Raw genomic sequence first — 24983 nt, 5'->3', positions numbered from 1 at the left:
ACATATATTACTTATGTACGATGGAAAAGCAGTATTATACAAGTTAACATATAACAATAGTATAAAAGTTTACATATAAAACCCTTCTTGATTGAAGGAAAGACCAAAAAAATGAAATCTTTGTCAAATTATAAAGTGGATTTCTGTAAAATTTCACAAATTCCTTTAACTTCTAAAACTTATTGAGTATAAAACTGCCTCCCTTCCCTGCAAAAAAGAGAAAGTTCACATATACAGTATATAAAGCCCGCAACCACCCCCCAGGCAAAGATCAAACAGGAATTGCCTTCATCCTCCCTGCTCCCACCCCTGGGGACCCCAGCTTCCCGTGGAAAACCTCCTCAACACGATGAGCAGGTCCATGGAGGTCCCAGGGCCCCATTTCTGGGACAGGAGGCAAAAAGCAAAGAGGCTGTTGTATCAGTCACTTTATTGCATCCAGGACATATCAGAGTCCAGACCACCCCTATGTCCAACCCCAATGACCTCCTCCCTTCAGTACCTCTTTGGCCTTTGTATAGGCTTTTCCCTTTGGCTGGAATGCCCCTCTTCATCTGCAAACTCCTATTCACACTTTCCAACCCAAGCTCGTGAGGTGGCAAGCAGCACTGATTATTCCCTCCTCAGTACTTCCCCTGATGGGGTCATTCCAATTTTAAAGCTCTCATCATCCTGCATTAACCCACAGGACTCAGCTGGTAGCCTGCCTCTGAGCAGAGGCCCAGGAAACACTGAAAGAATAACTGAATCAAGAACAAGGAAACCAGGAGAGAGGCTAGGAACAGGATGTGTGGGACATAGAGGCCAGAGCTAGAAAGGTGGGGGTTCCCCACGTGAGACAGTAACTGAGGTGTGGGCACCAGGGGGGATCCATTTCTACCTAGCACAATCTTCTACCTTTGGAGACTCTCCAGAACTCCAAAACTCCAGGCTGGAGCTCAAGGACTGTTAAGATCCTCCATTCATTCCCTATCCACCAATGAAATCTGGGTAGAGGGGGAGCTGCTGAGCCCTCTTCTGCCTCTCAGCTCAAACCTGGTTCTGGCCTAAATTCTACCCTCACTCTGTCTTCTCAGTTAATCTGGAAGCTGCAAACCAGGGTCCTGCCCCCAGCTGGTCCCTGATCCTCACCCCTGGTGAGAGGCACTGGGGGGAGAGGCAAACCAGGCGGGCCTGCATCTTTATCTTTTCTCCTCCCAGGGCTGAGGCCTGGGGCAGGCCCAGGAGTGGAGCCCAGCAAGCCCCTAGTCAATCCCCAAATCCAAGGGCTGGCCAGTACCATCATCGGCAGCTGAGGCGTTCACAGAAAGTCATTGCAGGCCGGACACAAACAACTTTACCAGGCCCTTATTCCCACCTGGAGCCAAGCCCGGACCCCTGGACTCCCTCAACACCTCCCTCCCTACCGGCCGCCACCCCCCTCACTGGGTCTTCCGGTCGAGTTTGCGCCGCACCAGCTGGCTCAGCAGGAACGCGGTCAGGACACTGCTGCCCACCGTGAGCAGGAAGAGGCCAGAGAAGTTGTGAGGCCAGCGGGCGTGCAGAGGCTCATAGATGGGCCGCCGGGCCTCGTAGTCCAGGGCCACGGCCTCCAGCTGAGCCAGGGTGCACAGCACCAGGAATACGTGGAAGAGCTGGTGGCCCTGGCCAAAGACGTGGCAGCTGCCAGGAAACCAGCGCTCAGGCACGAAGGCTGAGAAGAACGCAGCAGCCAGCAGGAAGAAGACCACCTGGCACTTGTGGTAGAGAAGAGCTGGGTCATCTGCCGTGGGGTCGGGGGACACCAGGATGCGGTGCACCACGGGGCTGATGTCCAGCGCGTAGGCCAGCGCGGAGGGCACCTCCTGGCAAGTGCGGCCCAGCAGGCCAGGTTTCTGGCTATACTTGCTGTAGCAGGAGCCGGTGCAAGAAAGCCAGGCGAGAAAGGCGGCCGTGGGCAGGAAGATGGTCTGCACCTGGGCGTGCCAGGCGGGCTCGATGGCGTAGTAGAAGTGCGCCAGGGCGCTGCCGAACTGGTACACGGCCACGCCCACGTAGTCCAGGAAGAAGAAGCTGTAATGCCAGAACTCGGACTTGGCCTGCAGGAGGTGAGCCAAGGCACTGAGGGAGAGGTAGGTGAAGGACGCGAGGACAATGATGAAGAGGGGCAGGGCGTGTGGGTCTCCCCAGAAGTCCACGGTCCCCGCAAAGACGGCCAGCCGCAGCAGCAGCACCAGGGCGGCCAGCAGGTGGGTCCAGACGTTCACCGCCTCGTTGTGCTGCTGGAAGAGCGTGCGGAAGTAGAAGCGCCAGGTCTGATGCAGCGGCCGGTAGCCCACGTAGATGTACGGCTTCCAGAAGAGGGGTGGCACCTCGGCTCGGTCCACCGTGAAGACAGGCTCCGGCTGCCCGGACGGCTGCGGCTCCTGGTGGGCCTGCCGCAAGGTGGGCAGGAGATGGCTGAGCTTCTGGGCCACCATCGTGGCCATGGCTGTGGGCCAGGCAGGGAGCTGGGGGAGAGGCCAGAGCAGACTCAGGGCACTGGTTCCTTGCCCCTTGCCCACCATGAGCAACAGCTGGGAGGCTCTGGAGCCCACTTCTTACTCCCTCCTACCCGCCCCCTTTGTCCCTACACTGAGTTTCGGAAGAGAGGAGTCATCCTAAGGAAGATCACAGCTCTGCCCCTATGACTGTTCTGCTCCCTGATGCGTCCCAAGTGCCTAGAACAGTGCCTGGCATGCTGTAGGTGCTCAATCCATGCCTGAGGGATGAATTAAGGAGACTCACTACCTCAGCCACTTCCACTTCAGTCTAGGTTTACACAAGCTTAGGTTTACACAAGCTTAGGTTTATACAAGCTGGTACTTCTGCCTGAGACATTTTCCTCATCTTGCCTACTCGGTAAACTCCTAATCCTCCTTCAAAACCCACTTCTTCTGTGATCCTTTCCCTGGCCCCCTGAACCTCTGACAATGACCTTGCTACTTGAGTGCCTACCATAAGATACCCATCCTTTGGCCATTATAACATTTTTCGCGGGCATTAAAATTGTTCATGTGAGCCCAACAATGGTAGGCAGTTAGTCTCATTATTTTCTGAACCCCAGGGGCTTAGCAGGTAGCTGGCACTCAGTGTTTGTTGAATCAAAGAACACAATAACATCTCGGTAACACTTCACACCCGTAAAGCCCCCAACTCAAAAAGCCACTTTTCTTCCTGAAGTCCCCAGTTAACAACTGATTCTATAAAAACAGCCCTTTCCCTCAGCCACACCTCCACTCTAAAGAGCCCTCCTCCAGCCTTTCCACTCCCACCCACGGTTGCTAATTTCAAAGAAATCAAATCTAATCCCTCACCCAGGCATTCAAGATGCTGCTCTTACCCTCATTTCCCACCTAACCCAAATATCACACCCTCTGCCAACTTCCTTTCCTGCCACTGAAATCCTTTAGGGCCAGTTCAAACTGCTACCTCCAGGGGATCCCCTTACTGACCCCATGCACTCTTCCTGTATAGGTTATACAGTATATATATAAACCATATTCATTCATTCATTCATTCATTTGCTGATTTAGCAAACACCTACTGAGCCCTTCCTCTGCCTCAGGTCCTGTGCTGGGTCCAGGGAAGGGCAGAGAGGAAAAAGATTGGATCCCTGCCCCCAGGATGCCTGAGTGGCTCAGCAGTTGAGCATCTGCCTTCACCTCAGGACATAATCCTGGAGTCCCAGGAACGAATCCTGCATCGGGCTTCCTGCATGGATCCTGCTTCTACCTCTGCCTGTGTCTCTGCTTCTCTATCTCTCTGTGTCTCTCATGAATAAATAAATAAATAAAACCTTTTAAAAAAATGATCCCTGCCCCCAAGAACTTCATGGTATGGTGGAGATTATCGATGGAAAACAAATCATAGCAAATGCTTATACAGTACTTGCTACGTGCCAAACACCATTTTGTTTTTGTTTTTCACAAGAGACACAGAGAGAGAGGCAGAGACATAGGCAAAGGGAGAGGCGGCTCCCTGCGGGGAGCCCAATGCAGGACTCAATCCAGGACCCGGGGATCATGACCTGAGCCAAAGACAGACACTCAACTACTGAGCCACCCAGGCAACCCTGTGCCAGACACCGTTTTAAGCACTTGATATATAACTGACTCACTTATGCTTCAGAACACCCTGTACATAGGTACTATCATTAGTCCCATTTTGCAGATAATAAACTGAGGCAGGGAGACATTAAGGACCCTGCCCATCATGTAGCTAGGAAGTGGCAGAGGCACAATCTGAACTCAGTTTGCAATCTTAACTAAACTTTATGGGATCCCTGGGTGGCTCAGCGGTTTAGCACCTGCCTTTGGCCCAGGGCGCGATCCTGGAGTCCCGGGATCGAGTTCTGCGTCGGTCTCCCGGCATGGAGCCTGCTTCTCCCTCTGCCTGTGTCTCTGCCTCTCTCTCTCTCTCTCTATGTCTATCATAAATAAATAAATAAATAAATAAATAAATAAATAAATAAATCTTAAGTAAATAAATAAATCTTAAATAAATAAATGAACTGCCCTTTGCAAGACAAGGTGGCGAGTTCTATTAACCATTTCATAGTTACTCTCTAGATACTTTTGTCTGAAACCAGTTGCTTAATTCAGGCTTATCATCATTCATTGTGTCATTCATTAAATCAAATATCTATTGGGTGGCTGGATGGCTCAGCTGATTAAGCCTCTGCCTGTGTTTCAGGTCATGATCCCAGGGTTCTGGGTTAGAGCCCCACATCAGGCTCTCTGCTTCTCCCTCTCCCCACCTCCCCTTCTGTGTTCTCTCATGTTCTCTCTCTCAAATAAATAAATCTTAAAAAAAAAAAAAGCAAATATCTATTGAAACACTAGCACCTGCCCAGACAACTCCCACCCCTCCAATAAATTCCCTCCAACAAGCTGTTTGGCTCGGCATCCTGGTTTTCTGTCCATCTTTCATCAGATATTTATCGCAACTACCTTGGTACCAGTCACTGTAAGAGGCAAGGGGATCCAGGCAGGACAGAGCACTCATGTCTCTGCCACCAGCAACACCATAATCACCCCCAAGGCCCCCGCAATAATTTATACACAGTCCAAGTAAACGCAGGGAGCTTGCCATGCCAAGGCACTATCAAGTCAAGCCCCCAGCCCACCCTCCTCCTCACCCTAGCCTGACCTGCATCCCTAAGCCCCCCTGCGTTACACTTCCCAAGTCAGCTCTGGTCCCTGGCCTCTCCTAGTCCAATGAGGAGGCAGTAGTTAAACAAGTCACCACAATATCGCACAGGGGATGCTTCTGACAGGGCAGTGCAGGGCCCTTCCATTTCTCATTCCCCAGACAGCCTGGCAGAGGTCAGGGCTAGAAAGCAGACCTTGCTGGCCACTTCCACCCATGACAGCCTCCTAGCCTGCCTTGCTAATGGAGGAGCCAGCTCTGGAGGCCCTCTCCTCCCCAAGAGACTGGGGAGCCTCTACCCTTGTCTACAACTCTGGCCTTCCAACTCAGAACCTCGGGAAGCCAGAAAAGGCCTCTGAAAGTGTCTCATGCAGCACCTTTGTTTTACATTGAGGAAACAAGAGTCCAGAGACAGGAAGGCCTCCTACGGAGTTGCCCAATCCAGCAAGGTTCCCATTCCACGACAAGGGAAAAGGACCCTGGAATGATAATGTGTGATGGTGGCCTAGTTCCTGGGTCCCTGTGATCCATCAAATCTAGTCCAAGGCTCCATACCCCACTCAGAACTTCCCAAGTCATAACAGCCTATTAAAGGCTCTGAGAAGTCCTGCAGCAAAGAAAGCCACTTCACTTTGTTGAACCCACATTTGTCAAGCCTACCTGACCAAGGATTCTTTTCCTGGTGATAATTATATTATAAAGCCAGCTGCAATGTAAGTGTTTACTATATGCTCACTCTTTATAACCTTGTTGTAATTAATTCTCATAACTAGCCTGTTGAGGTAGGCATTATGCCCATTTTATTTTGGAGGATACTGAAATTCAGAGAGGTTAGAGGTGCTCCTTCCCCAAGATGCACATGCACACACGCATGCATGTGTGTACACACACACACACACACACACACACACACACTACCCTGCCTCCTGTCATGCCAATCTGTATTCCATGGAACTACTTTAGAAAATAATAGTCTAGGGGATCCCTGGGTGGCTCAGTGGTTTAGCCCCTGCCTTCAGCCCAGGTCATGATCCTGGAGACCTGGGATCAAGTCCCATGTCAGGCTCCTTGCATGGAGCCTGCTTCTCCCTCTGCCTATGTCTCTGCCTCTCTCTGTTTCTCGTGAATAAATAAAAAATCTTAAAAGAAAGAAGGAAAGAAAGAAAGAAAGAAAGAAAGAAAGAAAGAAAGAAAGAAAGAAAGAAAGAAAATAATAGTCTAAAGCAGGTAGCCAAGGCCCTTTCCACAAATTTTTTTTATAAATTTATTTTTTATTGGTGTTCACCTTTCCACAAATTATCTCCTTAGTCTTCTAGCAACTGGCATGCATCATGCATCCAGGGACCTCAGTCTCCCCACGTTACCAGCCATCCACTGGCTCTCTACCAATGAAGGCCTAGCTTATAGCTACTCCTCAGGTGCTGATAGCTTACTCGGGGCCCTCCTCCTCCACCAGACACATTTGGGGCCTAAGCACAGAACCCAGAGGCTACATACTGGGATAGAGATCCTGCTCCCTACTTCCTTTAGATCTCACCCCAAGGCCCCATCCCATCTGGATAGGTCTATTTTCAGAACTGGTTCCCATCTCCTGACTCCATGGAAAGGGGCTCTGAGTCCAGGGGAAAGCAACAGATGTGGGGTCCAGCATGAGCTGGAAGGAGGAGGTAAGTATCCACCGGCCACCCTCAGAGAATCCTCTGAGCCATCTGCCCCTCCAGGCTGCCAGGACCTGCCTATTTCAGGCCACCCTCCATGGCCCCCTCCAAACCTAGGTTACCTAGGGGTTTTTTTCGAGCCTGGGGACTGATGACTTCCGCTGTGGGACTGGGCAAATTCACCAGATGCCAAGCACTGGGTGGCACTTCCACAGGTGAGGGTCCCTAGGGGCGGGGCTTCCAAGGACTGGAGGTGTCTTATGTGATGTCACCAGAGGGTGGGGCTGAAGAAAACCTCCACCTGTCCCTCCCCCACAACACCATTCCCACACTGGTCAAATCCCCAGCTAAACACTGTCCTCCTACCTCGGCCTCAGCTGCAGAAGGAAGCTCAGCATTCACCACATGAAGCATCTGGGAAAACCCAAGGCTGGCTAAAATGTTGTGACTTACCCAAGGTTCACACAGCAAGGAGGGCAAAGCTGGGCTGAGACCAGGTGACCAGGGCCTGGTTGATGGAGGCCAGGCAAACTGGATTGGCTTCTGTTCCCTATTCACCAAGAATCATAATGGAAAGAAGTTAGAAATAAAGGAGAAAACAGACACCGTAAAGGCTCACGAAGGAGACGGGACTTCAGATTCAGAAAAACCAGGTTTGAAGCCTGTCTCCATAACATGCTAGCTGTGACATGCTAAGACAAGTGATTCACCTTCTCTGATCTTTAGCTCCCTCATGGGAATTATAATATCTACAGCACAGATTGTTGTAAAGATTGAACTCATTAGAATAAAGTTTTAGCACAGTTTAGGGACTGGATAAATATGCTACTATTGTTAGTTATTAATAGTAGTAGTAACTAACTATTATTAATGGTAGTAGTATTCGAATTACCCCCAGCCCAAGAGATTTGCTTGACATCCTCAAAAAAAACTGTCTTCTTTTTAGCCTTCATAGCTGGTTCCACTGGATTTGGGGTCTTGAGTTAACTGTGTCTCTTGTGATGTTTTCCTTTCTCTGAGGATGCATGCAAGGACCAGGAAATCTGGCTAGAGTTTGAACTTCTGGGGACACTGATCTTATTTAATAATTGAATTCTCCTCAGCATAGCCCATTCAGAGTAACCCCTCTAGATTCACAGAGCCCTAAAGATTCGTACTTGTGCTGCACAGACCCAAGACAAGCGCTGGGAAGAGAAGCCACCAGGGAAAGAGTCTTGATTTCAGCTGCTCCATCCCCCAGGAGGAGGGTAAAGGGGGTGGACCACACTAGCAGGTGATCCAAAAGGCATGTGGCCTGGCCAGGGCAGGTCTTGCAGGTTCGAGAGGCTTCCAGGTTGGCTGAGCCTCAGAACTGAGATCTCCGGGGCCCAAGTGGGAGTTCCTGTCAGAGAAGCTCTGTCTTCCTCTGCCTTCCCCCCTCACATTCCTCTTTCCCTAAACACAAGGTCAACCTCCTCATCTAGCTCCTCAACCAAGGCTTGCCCCAGTTCCTCCTGGTCTCCACCTGACATACAGTCAAAGAGTCCTCTAAACTCCTGGGGGCAAAACAGGGTTATGGGGATGGGGCCGTAAACAGATGTCCAAGTGGGAGAGCCCTGGGTTATATCCGTCCCATAGACTTTAGTGCACGTGGCAGGCAAAACGCTACAGGGCTGGTGGAGGAAGCAGACTCCCTGCCCCGACTGGGCTCAGCCACACAAATGAAATGCCTTATGGGCCAGGGAAAACCCAGCCCCAGAGAAGCCACCCAGGTGCTGACTGTGCAGAAGTGTAGACAGCTGACGTCCCAAGAGAGGGTGTCACTCACCTCCGGCAGACTATCTCAAGAGAAGCCAGGTCCCCATTTTTATGTGAGGATGGGATTTCAGGTCTGAAACTTATCAGCTGTGTGACTTTGCTTTCTAGTCCCTTAGCCTCTCTAGCCTAGTTCCTCATTCATAATCGAAGGAGAGTAATAGCTACCCCTTGGGCTCTTGTGAAAGCAAAACAAAGTTCTAAATGGAAGGTGTTGGCTCCGGCACAGCGCGACCCTGCTATTTTTGTTGGGTTCTGGTCCTGGCTCAGCCATTCACTCCCTGTGTGACCTCGGACAAGTCACAGGACAAGTCACAATTCGATACCCCTCTTGGCCCTGTTTCTCCGAATATCAAAGGAGAGAATAAATTTATCAGCAACATCAAAGGGCCCATCAGACCCGGAGACATTCTAATTGTTTTAGGCCTACTGTGTGCCAGGTGTTGGAACTTCAGCAGTGAACAAAGCAGTTAAAACACATCCCTCAGGGGGCAGCCCCAGTAGCTCAACCAACCAAAGGTGGTTTAGCGCCACCTTTAGCCCAGGCCTGATCCTGGAGGCGGGGATCAAGTCCCGCATCGGGCTCCCTGCATGGAGCCTGCTTGTGTCTCTGCCTCTCTCTCTCCCTCCCTCTCCCCCTCCCTCTCCCTCTCCCTCTCTCTCTCTCTCTCTCTCTCTGCCTCTCATAAATAAAATAAAATCTTAAAAAAAAAAAACACATCCCTCATGGAACCAATAGCCCAGACAATTAACATCTAAGAGTAAGAACTAAGGATATTAATACCCTGCCCACTTGGAGCATAATAGCTTAAGGAAAAAATTCCTAACTATTAGGAGTATTAACTGGTTATAATTCCACTTTCTCTCTTGCCTCCATCTGGGCACACAAAATATCCATTTTTGCTTCTCTGGGCCCTGATTTTTCAGCACACTCCCTTAAAGACAACTTTATCTTGCCAGAAAAGACAAAGTCTAACCTCAGATAAAAATAATAGTTAAGGCAGCAGGGAAGCCTGGCTGGCTCAGTAGGTATAGCCTGTGACTCTTGATCTCAGGGTTGTGAGTTCAAGCCGCAGGTTGGCATGGCACCTACTTAAAAATAATAATAACAGCAACAATAATAGCAAAACTAGACCTGTGTTAATACAGGAGTTGTTAGAGATAAATGTTCGTGCGGGGTCCTGCAAGGACAATGTCATGTAAGAGCCCAAAATATTATTAATAAGATTAGGCACTGACATTAGTAATTTACAGTGGCTTGCTGTTTACGAAGAACTTTCACACACATTTCATGTCTTCCTCAAATCACCTTTGAACCTCCACGTAAGCTGGTGTCACAGCCCAAGAAGCAGAATGGCGAGGCACATCATCTGACTCTCAAACCTGTGCTCTTGCCCTTCATCCCCTGCAGTCAACTCCCAGGCATCCAGTGGGTGGCCACAGATTACACAAAGTTTTCATCCCTGGCTGGCCTCCCGATCTCCCAGCAACTGGGTCACCTCCCTCAATGCAAACCAATTCCCCAACTCGGCAGAATGTGTTAAAAAAAAAAAAAAAAAAAAAAAAGTCCTTCCACTTCTTCCAAAACTGAACGGAAATCATTTTTGTTTTTTTGTCACTGCGCTCTGGGCCTCCGTTTGTGATCAGAGTAGAGTCAGTAACTCAAAGGAGCCCTTCTGTGGAACTGAGACTCACTAATGCTGAGGACAAGGAGGAACCAGTGAGAGGAAAGCAGGCTCAGAGAGGTTGGGCGAGCTGCCTGGAGTCACCCAGCACACGGGATGGGAAAGGGGGTCAGCTTCCACCACCGGCCAGCGAGAGCCCCTCCGCTCAGGTAAACTGAGGCTGGAGTGCGGCGGCCTCTCGCCAACAGGCTCAGAGGTGGCACAAGCCCCTTGCCGTCTGGGGCTGGAACCCTGTCCCGCAGGAGCTAAAACCTAAGGTCCTGCCTGGACCATCCGACCAGGTGCAGCCAGGCTCTGGGGATCCTCCAACTCTCCGCCTCCCCCGCCGTGGCCTGCCCAGGCCCCTCATCAGGCCAGGCCTGCACGGGCGGCCCCCGGGACCTCTGGGGGTCCCCAACGCCTGCAGGCTCGGGGCAAGCGCTAGGGGCGATGTGGGGCCCCCCTCCCCCTCCCGGGTCGGGGAACCTCCCTGCTCCCAGACCCCGAGCCAGGCTTCCGCATCCCAGCCCGCCTAGGCGTCCCCCAAGCGGGGCGCCTCCCTCACACCATGCAGCTCCAGGTACTTGCGCCCCTCGCGCCCCGGAGCCTCCCGAGACGCGCCCGCAGGGGCAGCAGCGAGCCCCCGGCCTCTCCCGCTCGCGGCCACCGCGGCCCGCCCAGGCCGCCGTCCGCCCTGCGCACCCCGCCCCGGGTGCTCGGCTCCAGCGGGCCCCCCGGCCTCCCGCTCTCACCGGGGGCGCCGCCCCCCGCCCCCCGCGAGCGCCCGGGTACCTGCGGCGGGGCGGCCGGCTCCGATCCCGGCCCTGAGCGCCCCGGGACCTGCGGCGGATAAAGGGGCGGCGGTGGTCCCGCCCCGGGCCGCGCAGGGGCCGGGGCGGGGCGGCGGGCGGGGCCTGGAGGGCTCCCCACACGGGGGCGCCGCGCCGCGGGGGTGCGGGGGGCCCACGTGCCGGAGGAAAGCAGAAGCTCTCGCCGGAGCCCCCCGCTGGGCGGGCCCCGCTCCCGCCGCCGCGGAGCCCCAGCTCCGGAGTCGGGGTGGCGGCGCGGGCGGGTGTGGCCGGAGCGCCCGGTGCGCCCGCGGGGTCCCCCCCCAAGCCGCCGGGTCCCCGCGCCTCCGCTCGCGAGGCTTCCTGTGCTTGCGATGGGCCTGGCGCCCCCATCTTCATCTCTTGGCCTGGGGAGCCCCACCCCGCCTCTGCACCCCCGTCTTCATGTTCCCACCCCAGCCCGCCCCGTGGGCCGCTTCCCCGGGTTGGCCAGCGCAAGGCCTGATGTTTGAACCTCTATTAAAACCCCCCACTTTCTACTCCCCAGTGTAACATCTCCCCCCCAGGATGGGAGCGCCCAAAGGGTGAAGGATCCCTCAGCAAACCCCAGCAGGGATTGTTCACTCCTCTGGACCTGTGACCCCATCTGGGCCACACGCAGCCTGATGGGTGCAGAGCCGAGAGGGGAGGGTCTAAGAGGGGACACTGCTCTGCCTCAGGGAGCTTTAAGTCCATTCAGAGAAACTGTGTAGGGCGTGGGCATGATGAGGCGATCCAAGTCCTGGGGCCACCCCCAGCTCACCATGTGACCTTGGGCAAGTCTCTTTTTCTCTGCCTCAAGTTTATCACGTCTGGAATGCAAATAATAATACCTGACAGGTTGTTGGGACAATTAAAACAGTGGGTATCGGGATCCCGGGGTGGCTCGGCGGTTTAGCGCCTGCCTTTGGCCCAGGGCGCGATCCTGGAGACCCGGGATCGGGTCCCGTGTCAGACTCCGGGCATGGAGCCTGCTTCTCTCTCTGCCTGTGTCTCTGCCTCTCTCTCTCTCTCTCTGTGTGTCTATCATAAATAAATAAATAAATAAATAAATAAATAAATAAATAAATAAATAAAACAGTGGGTATGAAGGTTCTTTGTCAACTGCAATGAATACTAGAGGAATGTATATTTTTCCTTGTTATAGCATAACAAAATATGTATAATCATAATCACCCTAAGAATTAGTTAAATCTCTAATATCCATGTAGATAGAAAAAGTGGCATAAAGGATCCAATCATTTAGAACAGGGAGGGCATAGGAAATGACAAGTAAGGATATCATGGAAATTATATTCTATATGATGGAATATATTCTATCATAGCGAATACAAATTTAAAACTTGGATTGTGACTTAGTCTCCACTTCCAGTTTTGGAACACCTGCTCTGTACTGGACACGTTTTTAAAGCAATGGTTTTAAAAAAACAAAGTTTTAAAGCTACAGTTTATTAAATTCTTGCCATGTGCACTAAATAGTTGCCAAACCATCTCCGCTGAGCCAGAAAACCCTACTGACCCATCATACAAATTGGGAGCCTGGGGATCAAAAAGGGAACATAGGACGGTTATATTATCTCATTTAGCCTCATCCATTCCTACAAATTGAGAGTGATGACCTCCATTTTATGGACAGAAAAACTGAGGCCCAGAGGGAGAAATGATATATTCCAGGTCACATAGCTCCCAGTGCAGTTAGGCTCTGAGAAATGGATCTGGAGGTGTGCTGGGAGGGCAGGGGGGGCGGGGGGGGGGGGGCAGGAATCACTTCACCCTGAAACTTGGCTAGGGATATTTGAGAGCTGAATGATTAAAATTTAAAAAGTGCCTGGCCCAAGGCAAAGCCCTTTCCACACGCTATAAGCCCATGAGGGTGTTCTTTCATAATCTCATTTCGTGGATGAGGAAACTCCTTCAGGAAGATGCTGCTTGCCCAAGGCCACCCAGTTGGCTAGTGGCAGGCCTGGATCCAGCCTAGCTCTTATCTGCTGCACAGTACTGGTGACAAGGAGTGAAGATGTGGGACCAGGACGACTCCTTCCCTCCCCTGCTGTGCCCCAACTCCTCCAGCCCAAGCAGGGTGAGAACAGCCCCAGGGCAGCAACCTTTCCTGCCCTCCCCCAGCTCAGCCACCTGAGGGAGGCCCAATGACTCCACTCGTCCAAGAGCCCAGAGCCCTGTAATCCTTTGAGTCTGGACCTAGAAGAGGAAGGTGGGGAACCTAGCCAGCAGGCTGAGCATTATCCAGCTGTCAGAAGATCGGGGTCTCCAGGGAGACCAGATTCCTGGGTAGGCCTAGAGAGTCAAAAGGCCTCAGAAATCAGGCTCTGAGCTAGGAGGCCATCGGGAAGGGCTTCAGTGCACCCAAAGTAAGAGGAAGGGTGTGGGCCCCGAATGATTCTGAACTGATTCTTATCTTTTTTTTTTTTTTTTTTAAGATTTCATTTATTTATTCATAAGAGAGAAACAGAGAGAGAGGCAGAGACACAGGCAGAGGGAGAAGCAGGCTCCAGCAGGGAGCCTGATGTGGGACTTGATCTCGGGACCTCAGGATCACATCCTGGGCTGAAGGCAGGTGCTAAACAGCTGAGCCACCCAGGGATCCCTCATTCTTATCTTTTCCCCAAAACAAGAGCATCCATTCATTGGGGGCAGCAAGTGGTGAAGCACCTGAGTGTGTTTTAGCTCTGCCACTTACCCCAGGCAAGTTCTGTAGCCTCTCTGGATATCTAGTTCATGCACCTTAAAACAGGTCAGTACCCTCCATATAGGGTTGGTGTGAGGAGTAAGTTAAATCCTATGTGTCAAGTACTCGCGGCACCTGGCATATCGTGCCTGCTCAACAAATGAGCTCAACCAATTTCTCTGGTTCAGGTCTTCACTGCCCCCCCCCCCGCCCCCCGCCAATAAAGGAGAAAAATCAAGGCTTGTTGTAAGCCCCGAGTATTGAGGTGATTTGTTACACAGCATTATTGCAGCCATTCCTGACTCATACGCATAGCAAAGCCAGGATTCAAACAAGAGGGTTGGACCCAAGACCACAATCTCAGCCTGTGCGTGGTGTGGTGGGGGAACAGTGCAGGGGACATGGATTGCCTACAGAAACTCTTTGCCTAGAGTCCACTTGGAGTGAGCCTTACAAGGATGAGGAAGGGTTCTCTGAGCCATGAGGAGGGGAAGAACTTTCCAGGCAGTAGGAACAGCATGTGCAAAAGTACAGAGATGTGAACGGTGGGTAAGTGTAGGGAATGAACCATCATGTTCTAGGGCTGGAGCATAGGAGTCTCAGGGCAGCAGATGGCATTTGAAAGGTAGGTAGAGGCTTGCCTAAGTAGGAGGGCTTTATCCTGGAGTCAGAGATTAGAGGGGTGGGATAGGGTGAGGGGGCTTCAAGGAGAGCAGCCCAAGAGGTGAGGGGTTTCCCCTGGGACTCCATGGCCAGGTATGAGACTTTTGCCCAAGAATCCCAAGGGGGAAAGGCTGGCGGTAGAAGCAGAGCAGAGGGCAGTGGTGGGAGGGAGCTAATGCATTTCCAGGAAAGCAGGCCTCAGCAGGTGTGTGCTGCTCCAGGCCAGAACTATGCCACCAGAGAAGGTCTCCTGCAGGGGCAAGGAGGCCTCAGCACAGAGACCGAAGGTGTCCTGGGGTGTCCTGGGACCAGGGGAGCCGTTGTAAACAGCTGGCCCTCCTCAAGGGATCCCCAGATGAGGCCCCACAGTGACTGTCCCCAGCAAGGTAAACACAAGAGTAGCTCGTCAGATTTCAGCTTCAGCAGGGGTGGACGGTTCCATGCATGGTGACTTGAGCCTGTTTGTTTTAATGTCACCTTATCTGATGGGGTGCCTCGATTGCTCAGTCAGTAAAGCATGTGACTCTTGATCTCGGGGTTTGTAAGTCTGAGCCCCACTTTGAGTGTAGTGATTACTTAAAAAATAAAAACTTAAAAAAAATAAGTAAATGTCACCTTATCTGAGAAGCTTTCCCTGACCATCTCCATAAATTGGCACCCAACCCTACCTCCAACCCATCCTCCTAGACTTTAGGAACCCTTCTCAGCCATATTTTCCTTCAGAGCATTCAGCACCCCATGACATATGATTCAGAGCATTCAGCACCCCATGACATACGATCTGAAATAGGATGAGAACAGTTCCTTACACACAGCAGGTTCTCAACAGAGAATAATGGAAGAGGGAGAAAGAAAGAGGGAGGGAAAGAAAGAGGGAAGAAGTTGTCTTCCCCCCTGGGACAGGCCTAGGCTAGGGGGAGAGGAAATCTGAAGAGTCTGAAGTTGTGATTCTTACTCTTTCATGACTTACAGAGATTGGAAACTTTTCTTTTATCTGAGTGTCCAGTGACATCATGAGATATGCTCTTGGATTCACAAGGGCAAGACAAGAAGACCCAGCCTGCAGACAGTGTCTAAACGGACGATGGGAGCTGTCACAAGTCCTCCCTGGGGGACTCTCATGTGCTGACTCCACACACATCCACAAATCCCCTCTCTTGTACACAAATGCAGCGTACCATTCAGCGTTTGCTGCCTTCCTTTCCTCCTTAATCGTCTGGGAGACCATTGCTTGTTTGCACATGAACGCACATGAACATCTTCCTCCTTCTTACTTATGGCTGAACATTCCTGTACATACACTGTACATACACTGTACATACAGTGGGAGTAAGAAAGGGCTCTTATTCTTTTTTTTTTTTTTTAAGATTTTATTTATTCATGACAGACATAGAGAGAGAGGCAGAGACACTGGCAGAGGGAAAAGCAGGCTCCATGCAGGGAGCCCGATGTGAGACTCGATCCCAGGTCTCCAGGATCCCGCCCTGGGCCGAAGGTGGCGCCCAACCTCTGAGCCACCGGGGCTGCCCTATTCAGGATGTTTTAAAGGCTTTGTCCTTTCTGAGAGTACTCCTTTGGCCTTTGGTCGGACTCCTTTTCTGGCCAACAGGAAAACACTATTCTTGTTGGAACAATTTCTACTGGAACTGTGCTGGCCTTTGGTGTGATTCCACCAGAAATCAGGAACAGGCTGTTTCTGTTGAGACGGTGCTGTTTGGAAATTTTTCTTTTTCTTTTCTTTCCTTTTCTTCTCCCCCACTTTTTTTTCTCTCTAGAATATTAAAAAAACAAACGAACAAAACAAAACAAAACAAAACAAAAACCCTGCAAGAAATGAGATCCCAGTTATCAAAATGCTTTGAGGGCAACTCCCTCTGGGACCAGTGTGTAGAGGCCACTTTTAGGCAACGGCCTTGAGCAATGGAAACCTGAGCAAGGCAGAAGGAAGCACAGCAACCACCAAGCTGATGCAAACAGGTTCATTAAGCCACAAGGCCCTAACTGACCCATGGGCTACTTACTTACTTTTGGCACAGGTACCAGAGAAGGACAATTCCCAAGCATCCCCATACTCTCTCATTCTGCCCTGTAGCTATAGCCCCTCGCCACCACCACTGCCTCCTGGCAGACAGTCTCTCCTTTGCTGTCATGTCCACCACTCCCTTGCGGTGTACGCAAGAAACTTATATCTCTTTTGTTCTGCCTTGAGTAAATTCTTTCACTGCCCATGCTGCCAGCACCCATTCAACCTGGATGCCTAACACTTTGGTTTTGTGTTTAAAACCTGCAGGCCTTGGGGCAGCCTAGGTGGCTCAGCAGTTCAGCACTGCCTTCAATTCAACCCAGGGCCTGATCCTGGAGACCCGGGATAAAGTCCCATGTCGGGCTCCCAGCATGGAGCCTGCTTCTCCCTCTGCCTGTGTCTCTGCCACTCTCTCTCTCTCTCTCTCTCTCTCTCTCTCTCTATGTCTATCATGAATAAATAAATAAAATCTTAAAAAATATATATTAAAAAAATAAATAAGTAAAAGGACCCGGATGAAGTGAGAAACTATGTCCACTGCAGATTTAGTTAATTTAGTAAACTAGCTCACTTGCACTCTAGATGAGTCACTTAAAAGAAAATGGCTAGGCCGCGGGCAGTATCATGGCCACCCGGAACCCCCCTTCCCCAAGAGTATGAAAGCGATGACGAGTCTTATTGAAGTGTTGGATTTAACTGAGTATGCAAGAAGACACCATTGGTGGAATTGAGTGTTTGGCCGCAGTTCCGGACCTATGGTTGAAAAATACTCGGTAGCCACCCAGATTGTAATGGGTGGAGTGACTGGCTGGTGTGTAGGATTTTTGTTCCTGAAAGTTGGAAAGCTTGCAGAGACTGCAGTAGGTGGTGGTTTTCTTCTTCTTCAGATGGCCAGTCACACTGACTATGTGCAGATTGACTGGAAGAGAGTTGAAAAAGATGTAAACAAAGCGAAAAGACAGATTAAGGAGGCTTTTTGCTAGGCCTTGCATCTTAAGAGGATGAATGCCTATCACAGTGGAGTCACCTATAAGAAGAGAAATGGTGGCAACAAGGTGGTTTCTCAATATTACTCACCGCCAGATTATCCAGGGCAGCAAGAAACAACTAGGTGGATAATACCAAACTCCCAGCATTGTGTTTGGCCATTGAAGTTTGGCAAACTAGTATCTGCTGTAAAAACAACCCATATGATATGTGTACAATAGTATTCCTTTTTTTTTTTTTTTTAATGTTATTCTTTTTTTTTTTTTTTAATTTTTATTTATTTATGATAGTCACAGAGAGAGAGAGAGAGAGGCAGAGACACAGGCAGAGGGAGAAGCAGGCTCCATGCACCAGGAGCCCGATGTGGGACTCGATCCCGGGTCTCCAGGATCGCGCCCTGGGCCAAAGGCAGGCGCCAAACCGCTGCGCCACCCAGGGATCCCCTACAATCGTATTCCTGAGCAAAACATGCCTTTCATTTTTTAATATGCATTTGTTTTGAAATTAGCCTATAAAATACCACCATTGGATGTAGATCTATAGAGAAAGAAAATGTGTTGGATATATTCCCCCGTGAAATATTAACCTTGTTTTACTTAAATAAAATGTTTGTTTTGCTTTATAGTATAGTGCCAGTAATTAAAAATTTGTATTATAGCTTCAATATTATGGTTGGCTTTTTTGTTGTTTTTTTTTTAAGATTTATTTGCAATAAACTGAAGAACTGCAGTGCCCTTTTGTGGAAGAATTTAGAAGTAATAGAATGATTAAAAATATTAAACAGATTAAGAAAAAAAAAAAGATGGCTAAAGTTAACTTTCACTCTGGTAAATCTAGGCCCCTAAACAAAATAACCTCCCCCCACTCCCCTCCATTTCTGCTATTATTGCAAAGGGCCAGGACAGTGGAGAAAAGATTGTTACACACTCAGGTGCTCTGGGCACCTTCAGCCCCCCAGCCAGTCTTTCCAACGTCCTCCCAATTCCTAGTGTGGGGGTCTAAGGCCCTGCCCAGCCCTTCCTCTTTCTCAGCCCAGAGAAACCACTCTCCAGATTGGGAGTGAATCTCTCTGTCCTTATAGACACCAGAGCTACAGTCTCAGTGCTCAACCCCCCCTGCTAGAAGGCAGCACTAAAACAGCTCAGATGGAGGGGTCTCTGAGAAGCCTCAACAGGTTCCTGTCTCTGGACCTTTTGTTTAGGCTCTTTGAGAGTTATGCACCCTTTTCTCCTTAGTTTCTCCACCCCTATTCATTTACTGGGCTAAGAAAAATAGAAGAGGAAGCCCTTAGACAAAGACCTTAACGCAGCTTGCAACTGGGGGAGTTTGTCTATTGGAAAAGACACCTCCAGAAAGACTCTTCAACCTTGGGGGGCCTGGGTGGCTCAGTCAAGTGTCTGCCTTCGGCTCAGGACATAATCTCAGGGTCCTGGGATCAATCAAGTCCAGCACTGGACTGCTGATTCAGTGGGGGAGTCTCCTTCTCTCCTCTCCCCTGTTCATTCTCTATTTCTTTCTCTCTCTCTCTTTCTCTCCAATAAACAAATCTTAAAAAAAAAAAAAAAAAAAAGGAGGAAACTTCACTAAATGGAGTAAGGAAAATAGAAGGGGAAGCCCCACCACTCAGGCCAATTACACATCTCTAGAAGAGTCACGGAGGGGAAAGAATCATCATTAACAGGCCCCAAGGGGAAAGATGAAGATCGCATCTCCCGGAGAAACCACCCCAGCAACTCAGCCGATAAGAAATGGTCATCTCCCTACCCTTGTGCTTTTCTACAACGGACTTTTGTTCAAAACTGCCCCTCTCAACTTCCTCTTTCTTCTCAAAATAACATTCCTCTCTTTGTTTGTTGAACTTGCCTATGGTTTTGCCATAGCTTGCATGTCCCAAATTGAAATTCTCTGTTATTTCTGAATAAACCTATTTTGCTGGTCTATGTCTCTGCCTCTCTCTCTGTCTCTCATGAATAAATAAATAAAATCTTAAAAAAAATAAAAAAAAAAGCATAGGTGATGACCCGGGTTTGTGACTGGCATCTGAAGTGGGGGAGCGGTGCAGTCTGTGGGACTGAGCCCTTAACTGTGGGGTCTGATGCACTCTCTGGGTAGATAGTGGGCTGAATTCTCAACACCCTGCTGGTGTCTGAGGATTGCTTGGTGTTGTGTGGAAAATCCCTCCAAGATATTGGAATTGAATTGGGTCCAAGAGCCCAAGAGAGCTGGTGGTGGTGAAGTGGGATTTGCTAGAACATCCCTGGCTCTTGGAAAGATGTCGTTTTGCGAAGAGAAAGATGAAAGGCTGGGGGTGAAAAACCTTTGATCCCTGGGTGGCCATGTGGTCACCCATGGGCTGGAGCTGCAGCTGTGCCCTGCTCCATTACTAAAAATAAAAGTCACCGATGGAATTTAGAGATGGATCCAGCTCCTTAGGGGTTGGCTCACTTGATGCCTAAAGAAATGCAAACTAATAGGAAAAAGGGCAAAATATTCTTTGGTTATTGTTGTTTGAGCTTTGGCCACAAGCCTCAACCCCCACCCCCCCACCCTTCTCCACTCCCACAAAGGACAACAGAAAGTACCTCCCAGACCTCGGGTCACCAAAAAGGTAACAAATGTGGGGGAAGGACAAAACCAAGAAACCACTGAAAACAGAGGATGCAGTGCAAAAGAGAGCTTTGTTTTGTGGATCTGTACCGTTGGGTCCCTGTGGAAGCTTTAGCAAAATGGATTATGAGTGTAGCTTATTTCAGGGCAGTATCTCTGGTTTGGATGCCGAAGAGTGGGAGCACACGTTGCGTTTATGCAACGCCTTGGCTCAGTATGGAACATGACAGACAGCTGTACACAGGGGGACTATTTCTGAGGGAACAGCCAACCTGGTGGACTGGATACAAGCCGCTGTAAGGTCTGTTTACCCTGAGAAGGGAGACTGTCGTCTTGCCCCATAAATGCCAGTAGAATACCCCAGATGAAGCAGCTGATATGCTTCGCATGCAAATCATTTGGGAACAGCTTAGGACCACCTGGATATTTACCTACCCAACATGCTCATTACCCAAGTCTTGGTGAATTCTGTAGCTATGGGGGCCCCTTTCACATGGGCACCTCAGATAATCTTAACTGCTGCAACCGACAAACACTTCATGAAGCCTTATCGAATGTTCTGTCTCAACTTCCCCTTACAGGTCTTCTAGATGCTAATCAAACCAGTAGGTTAATTAGAGGATGAGAAGGGAAAGTCCAGGACTCTTCCCAACAAAATGGAATTTTTTAGATTTTCTAAGAAATTGGGCAGCCTCGGTGGCTTAGTGGTTTGGTGCTGCCTTCAGCCCAGCGCATGGTCCTGGAGACCCGGGATCAAGTCCCATGTCGGCTCCCTGCATGGAGCCTACTTCTCGCTCTGCCTCTCTCTGTGTCTCTCTCAGTGTCTTTCATGAATAAATGAATAAAATCTTAAAAAAAAAAGAAAAAGAAATAAGGTGATTAGGGACTCCTGGGTGGTTCAGAGGTTATGGAGACTCTGCCTTTGGCTCAGGTCGTGATCCTGGGGTCCTGGAATCGAGGCCTGCATTGGGCTCCTCGCAGGGAGTCTGCTTCTCTCTCTGCCTACGTCTCTGCCTCTCTCTCTGTGTCTCTCATGAATAAATAAATAAAATCTTTTTAAAAGAAAGAAAAGAAAAAGGAGAAAGAAAAAGAAAGAAAGAAAAAGAAAAGAATAAGAACGCCTAGGTGGCTCAGTCTATTAAGGTCTGACTCTTGGCTTCTGCTCAGGTCTTGATCTCAGGGTCCCTGCATGGAGTCGCATGTCAGGCTCCACACTCAGCAGAGAGTCTGCTTGAGATTCTCTCTCTCTGCCCTTCCCCCCACTCACACACTCTCTCTCAATAAATAAATCTAAAAAAAAAGGTGAATAAAGTGAATCTTGGTAGAGAAGCAAAATGAAGAGGAAACAGAGAGGGGAGAGTCACAGGACTCATCCATAGGGTGGAAATGTTTGGATGGTTATTAACAAATGGGATGAACAAAATGGACATTGATGGGGTTGAAACAAAGCTTTTAGCTTGGGTGGGCAAAAGGACCCCCATTGGTCCCTCAATATTAAAGTACTTCAAACAAGTCCAGTCTATCCCAGTCTGGAGAAACATTAAAAGCCTCAAGGCAGGGCAGCCCGGGTGGCTCAGTGGTTTAGCGTTGCCTTCAGCCCAGGATGTGGTCTTGGGGACCTGGGCTCGAGCTCCCCACGTAGAGGCTGCTTCTCCCTCTGCCTGTGTCTCTGCCTCCCTCTCTCTCTCTCTGTGTCTCTCATGAATAAATAAATAATAAAAAATAAAATCTTAAAAAAAAAAATAAAAGCCTCAAGGCAGAGATTACAATGAGAAACCAATGAGCAGCAATCGCGTTTGCTTATGGCTGTGGGCAAGCAGATTAATCAAGTTAAAGGTTAAAAAAAAAAAGTTAAAGATTGGCCAAAGGGCCAAGGTCCCTTTGCACAAAATGGAGACCCAAAGCCTTTTGCACAAAAAGTAGGCAAAATGGTCAGGGAGTGTTGGAGAAAACTTTTCAGGACTCCTTGACACGGGAGCTCCACATGCTGTGGTCCAGAAGCCCTGGTGTGAGCCACATTTAAATTGAGAGACAGAAAAATGTGATAGCCAATAAAACTACGAAAATGGGAATGTTTAAACAGGGTTTGGGTGAAATGTCTTTCTCACCTGATTATATTCTGGGAATGGACATTGCATCTGGCTGGGGAACATTTCCCTTATCTAGATTATAAAACAGAAAGGCATGTAAATCTGCCCTTCAAGCAATATTAAGTAGTCACATTAAATGAGGATTAGTAGGATTGCCTGAGCCCACATGGTGTGGGATGCTCTGGAATGCTCATAAGGACAAATTCTCTGTATGATAACCCTTGTGGAGCCCAGCCTGAGGCTTTCTGTCCAAAGCTTGTGGACACCTCCCAGCAATGACTACTGGGACTTTGGATTAGAGAATTTTCCTTTCAGGGATATTTACAACCTTGCTATCAATCATCAATTCAAGCTACCCCAATGACTGTAGGATATTGATAAGATAATAGATAATCATGAGGCCTGAGATACTCATAATGTCTGGGTGATATCAGGGATATCGGGTCAGACAAACACTAATAAAGAAGGCAGAGCCCAGAAGAGTCTCAAAATAAAATGCAAATGGTTTCTACAGGAGCACGCCAATGGGAGAATGCAAGTAAGCACCATCTACACCAGGGTAGCCTCTTTTCCCCTAGGACCAACTTCGGAACCACCTGCCAGGATCTATTGCCATGTGGACAGTGCCCTACAAATAGCTCTTTTTTTATTTTTTATTATTATTTATGATAGTCACAGAGAGAAAGAGAGAGAGAGAGAAAGGCAGAGACATAGGCAGAGGGAGAAGCAGGCTCCATGCACCGGGAGCCCGACGTGGGATTCGATCCCAGGTCTCCAGGATCGCGCCCTGGGCCAAAGGCAGGCGCCAAACCGCTGCGCCACCCAGGGATCCCCTACAAATACCTCTTGATTAAACAAAATGCTGCTTGGTTTATGGATGGCAGCTCCCAGATGAATATATAGCATCCTGTTTGGAAAGCTACCTCATTAGGCCAGCAGATAGACTCTGATGGAAGAAGGGAAGAATGAATCAGCTCAATGGACTGAACTACACGCTGTGGTCCTGGCAGTGATGTAAGAATTGGGGAGATGCGCAGTGGAAAACTGGACCGTTAAGGGGGTGCCCCCGGGGGCTCAGGCCTATGAAAATCGCTCTGGGAATTTAAGAGGCCAACTGAAGTAAAACATGTCAATGCCCATCAGAAAAGCCCCCTTCCCAGGTTCAAAAGGTGATTAGAAAAACCAAGTGGCAAAAAAAAAAAGAAAAGAAAAAAAACCAAGTGGCTCTTTTGGTGCACTCCCCTAGGGTGACCATCTGGATCCATGAGGAAGCTGCAGACATGGGCTGAATCTCACATACTCCCTTTGCATCCTCTGAGGCACAGGGGTCCTGTCCACCAACCAAAGAGGCAGAGATTGCAGGTGGCCGTGTGGGCGATTCCCTGGTGGGAAGGCCCTGATCAGATCTGCCAAGGGAGGCGTTGCTGGCAGCCTGGCTTGGTGGGGCAGGGAGGGGCTACAGACGGGTCCTGACAGGAATAGATGCTGCTATGAAGGAGGCTTGGCTTACTCGGTGGTAGATGCAAATGCTCAGAATACGGTAAAAGAACCGGAACAGAAGGCAGTGCACCCATTTGGACGCTGATCACCATTTCTTCGGACCAAGGAACACACTTTACAGCCGATAATGTCCAATAACAGGCAGAGAGATATTCTGGTCAGAGTACTAGTTTGATAGAGAATTGGAATATGGGCCGTTGCAAGACTGGTTATCTAAAATGAGGGTGGCTTCCATGAAGGGCTGGCTCACAGTATGAGAGGGGCTCAAGGAGTGTCCCCACTGGATGGATTTCTCTGTTTTTCTCCTAGATCTGGGCAAGAAGGGGTTTAAAGGGTGCTGGTACTCTCTGTTCCACATCATCTCAGCTGTTTCTTCCCTCTCTTTGATACAGTGGGCATAGGGCCAAGGCTTGACTACCAGAGCTGGAAGCAGGGATGACTCTTTTTTTTTTTTTTTTTTAGGATTATATCTGTTTATCTATCTATCTATCTATCTATCTATCTATCTATCTATCTATCTATCTATTTGACACACAGAGAGAGTATAAGCAGCAAGAGCAACAGAGGGAGAAGGGAGCCCTATGCGGGGCTTGTTCCCAGGACCCCAGAATCATGACCTGAGCTGAAGATAGCCACTTAACCAACTGAGCCACCCAAGCACCCCTGATTCCTAAGCAAGAAAGTAACTGTGCTTTTAATCTTATGTCAAAATTCCTAAGGGCCTGAATGGACAGATGTGCCTTCACCCCATCTGTCAAATTGGGGCTCACAGTGAATGCAGCTGTGTTGCCTGGTGGTGAAGCGGCCATGTAGTTCTGTGTCTGTGTAACCTGACCCTATATAAACAGGAAGCGACTGAGGTGAGGCACCTGCTAGACTAGTATTGCTGTCCTGCTTTTGGAACCTGACAAGATGGAATTGAAAGCCTGCAAACCTGAGTGGCCTCACCCTGGGACACATTGTCATATGATATGATAATGGACTGGATAAGTGTTAATGATTGAGATTCTAGTAATGTCCCAGTATGTCTATGGCCATACCATCCTGAATGTACCCAATCTTGTCTTTTGACATTTATGATTGTTTTGTTATAAGGAATCTGTGTTTGAAGACCAGGAGGTACACTGCAATATCGTGATTTATTATAAGATATATATATATTTGGTCTTCAGCTCCATTTCTGGCACAGAGCTCCTGAAACCCTTGTAAATCCAAAGCAGTAAGAACACAGAGCATCTTTATTCTGATACTTATCTTTGACCTCATCTCTGAAAGGTGGCTTCTCAACCCTTGTAAATTCCTAAGTGATAAAAGC

At 49.4% G+C, this 24983-nt stretch overlaps 1 protein-coding gene and 1 long non-coding RNA gene across 9 annotated transcripts in view; one reads left to right on the top strand and one right to left on the bottom strand.

Annotated features, from left to right (window-relative positions):
* Nucleotides 1-413: 413 nt before the first annotated feature.
* PAQR7 (progestin and adipoQ receptor family member 7) lies at nt 414-11487 on the bottom strand. 6 transcript variants are annotated; one of them, XM_025447521.3, is made up of 3 exons: nt 11078-11487; nt 7281-7377; nt 414-2489 (listed from the first exon to the last, which is right to left on the bottom strand). In XM_025447521.3, exons 1-3 carry the CDS (start codon nt 11470-11472, stop codon nt 1422-1424), a joined length of 1560 nt encoding a protein of 519 aa, XP_025303306.3. In that variant the 5' UTR covers nt 11473-11487; the 3' UTR covers nt 414-1421. The 6 variants fall into 6 exon arrangements, with proteins under 6 accessions (XP_025303306.3, XP_035569407.1, XP_035569406.1 ...); XM_035713514.2 differs by lacking the exon at nt 11078-11487 and adding an exon at nt 9931-10114; XM_035713513.2 differs by lacking the exon at nt 11078-11487 and adding an exon at nt 8635-9129.
* Nucleotides 7104-24983, top strand: part of LOC112660132 (uncharacterized) — a 33441-nt gene continuing 15561 nt past the window's right edge. For all 3 annotated transcript variants that reach the window (XR_003136716.3, XR_003136717.3, XR_004813846.2), the window contains exon 1: nt 7104-7480. This is a non-coding gene — a long non-coding RNA (uncharacterized LOC112660132). The remainder of the gene's footprint in view (nt 7481-24983) is intronic.

This window comes from Canis lupus, chromosome 2, assembly GCF_003254725.2.
Source record: "Canis lupus dingo isolate Sandy chromosome 2, ASM325472v2, whole genome shotgun sequence".
NCBI lineage: Eukaryota > Metazoa > Chordata > Mammalia > Carnivora > Canidae > Canis > Canis lupus.
The sequence above is the reverse complement of the archived record's forward strand: the minus strand, read 5'-3'. Positions and strand labels throughout refer to the sequence as shown.

Excerpts from the sequence above, each read along its gene's own strand:
- PAQR7 (XM_025447521.3), bottom strand. The coding sequence starts at position 11,472 with ATGAAGATGGGGGCGCCAGGCCCATCGCAAGCACAGGAAGCCTCGCGA. Across the intron at positions 7,378-11,077 it reads AGCCGGCCGCCCCGCCGCAG|GGAACAGAAGCCAATCCAGT; the intron begins GTACCCGGGCGC and ends CTTGGTGAATAG. Across the intron at positions 2,490-7,280 it reads CCTTGCTGTGTGAACCTTGG|CTCCCTGCCTGGCCCACAGC; the intron begins GTAAGTCACAAC and ends CCTCTCCCCCAG.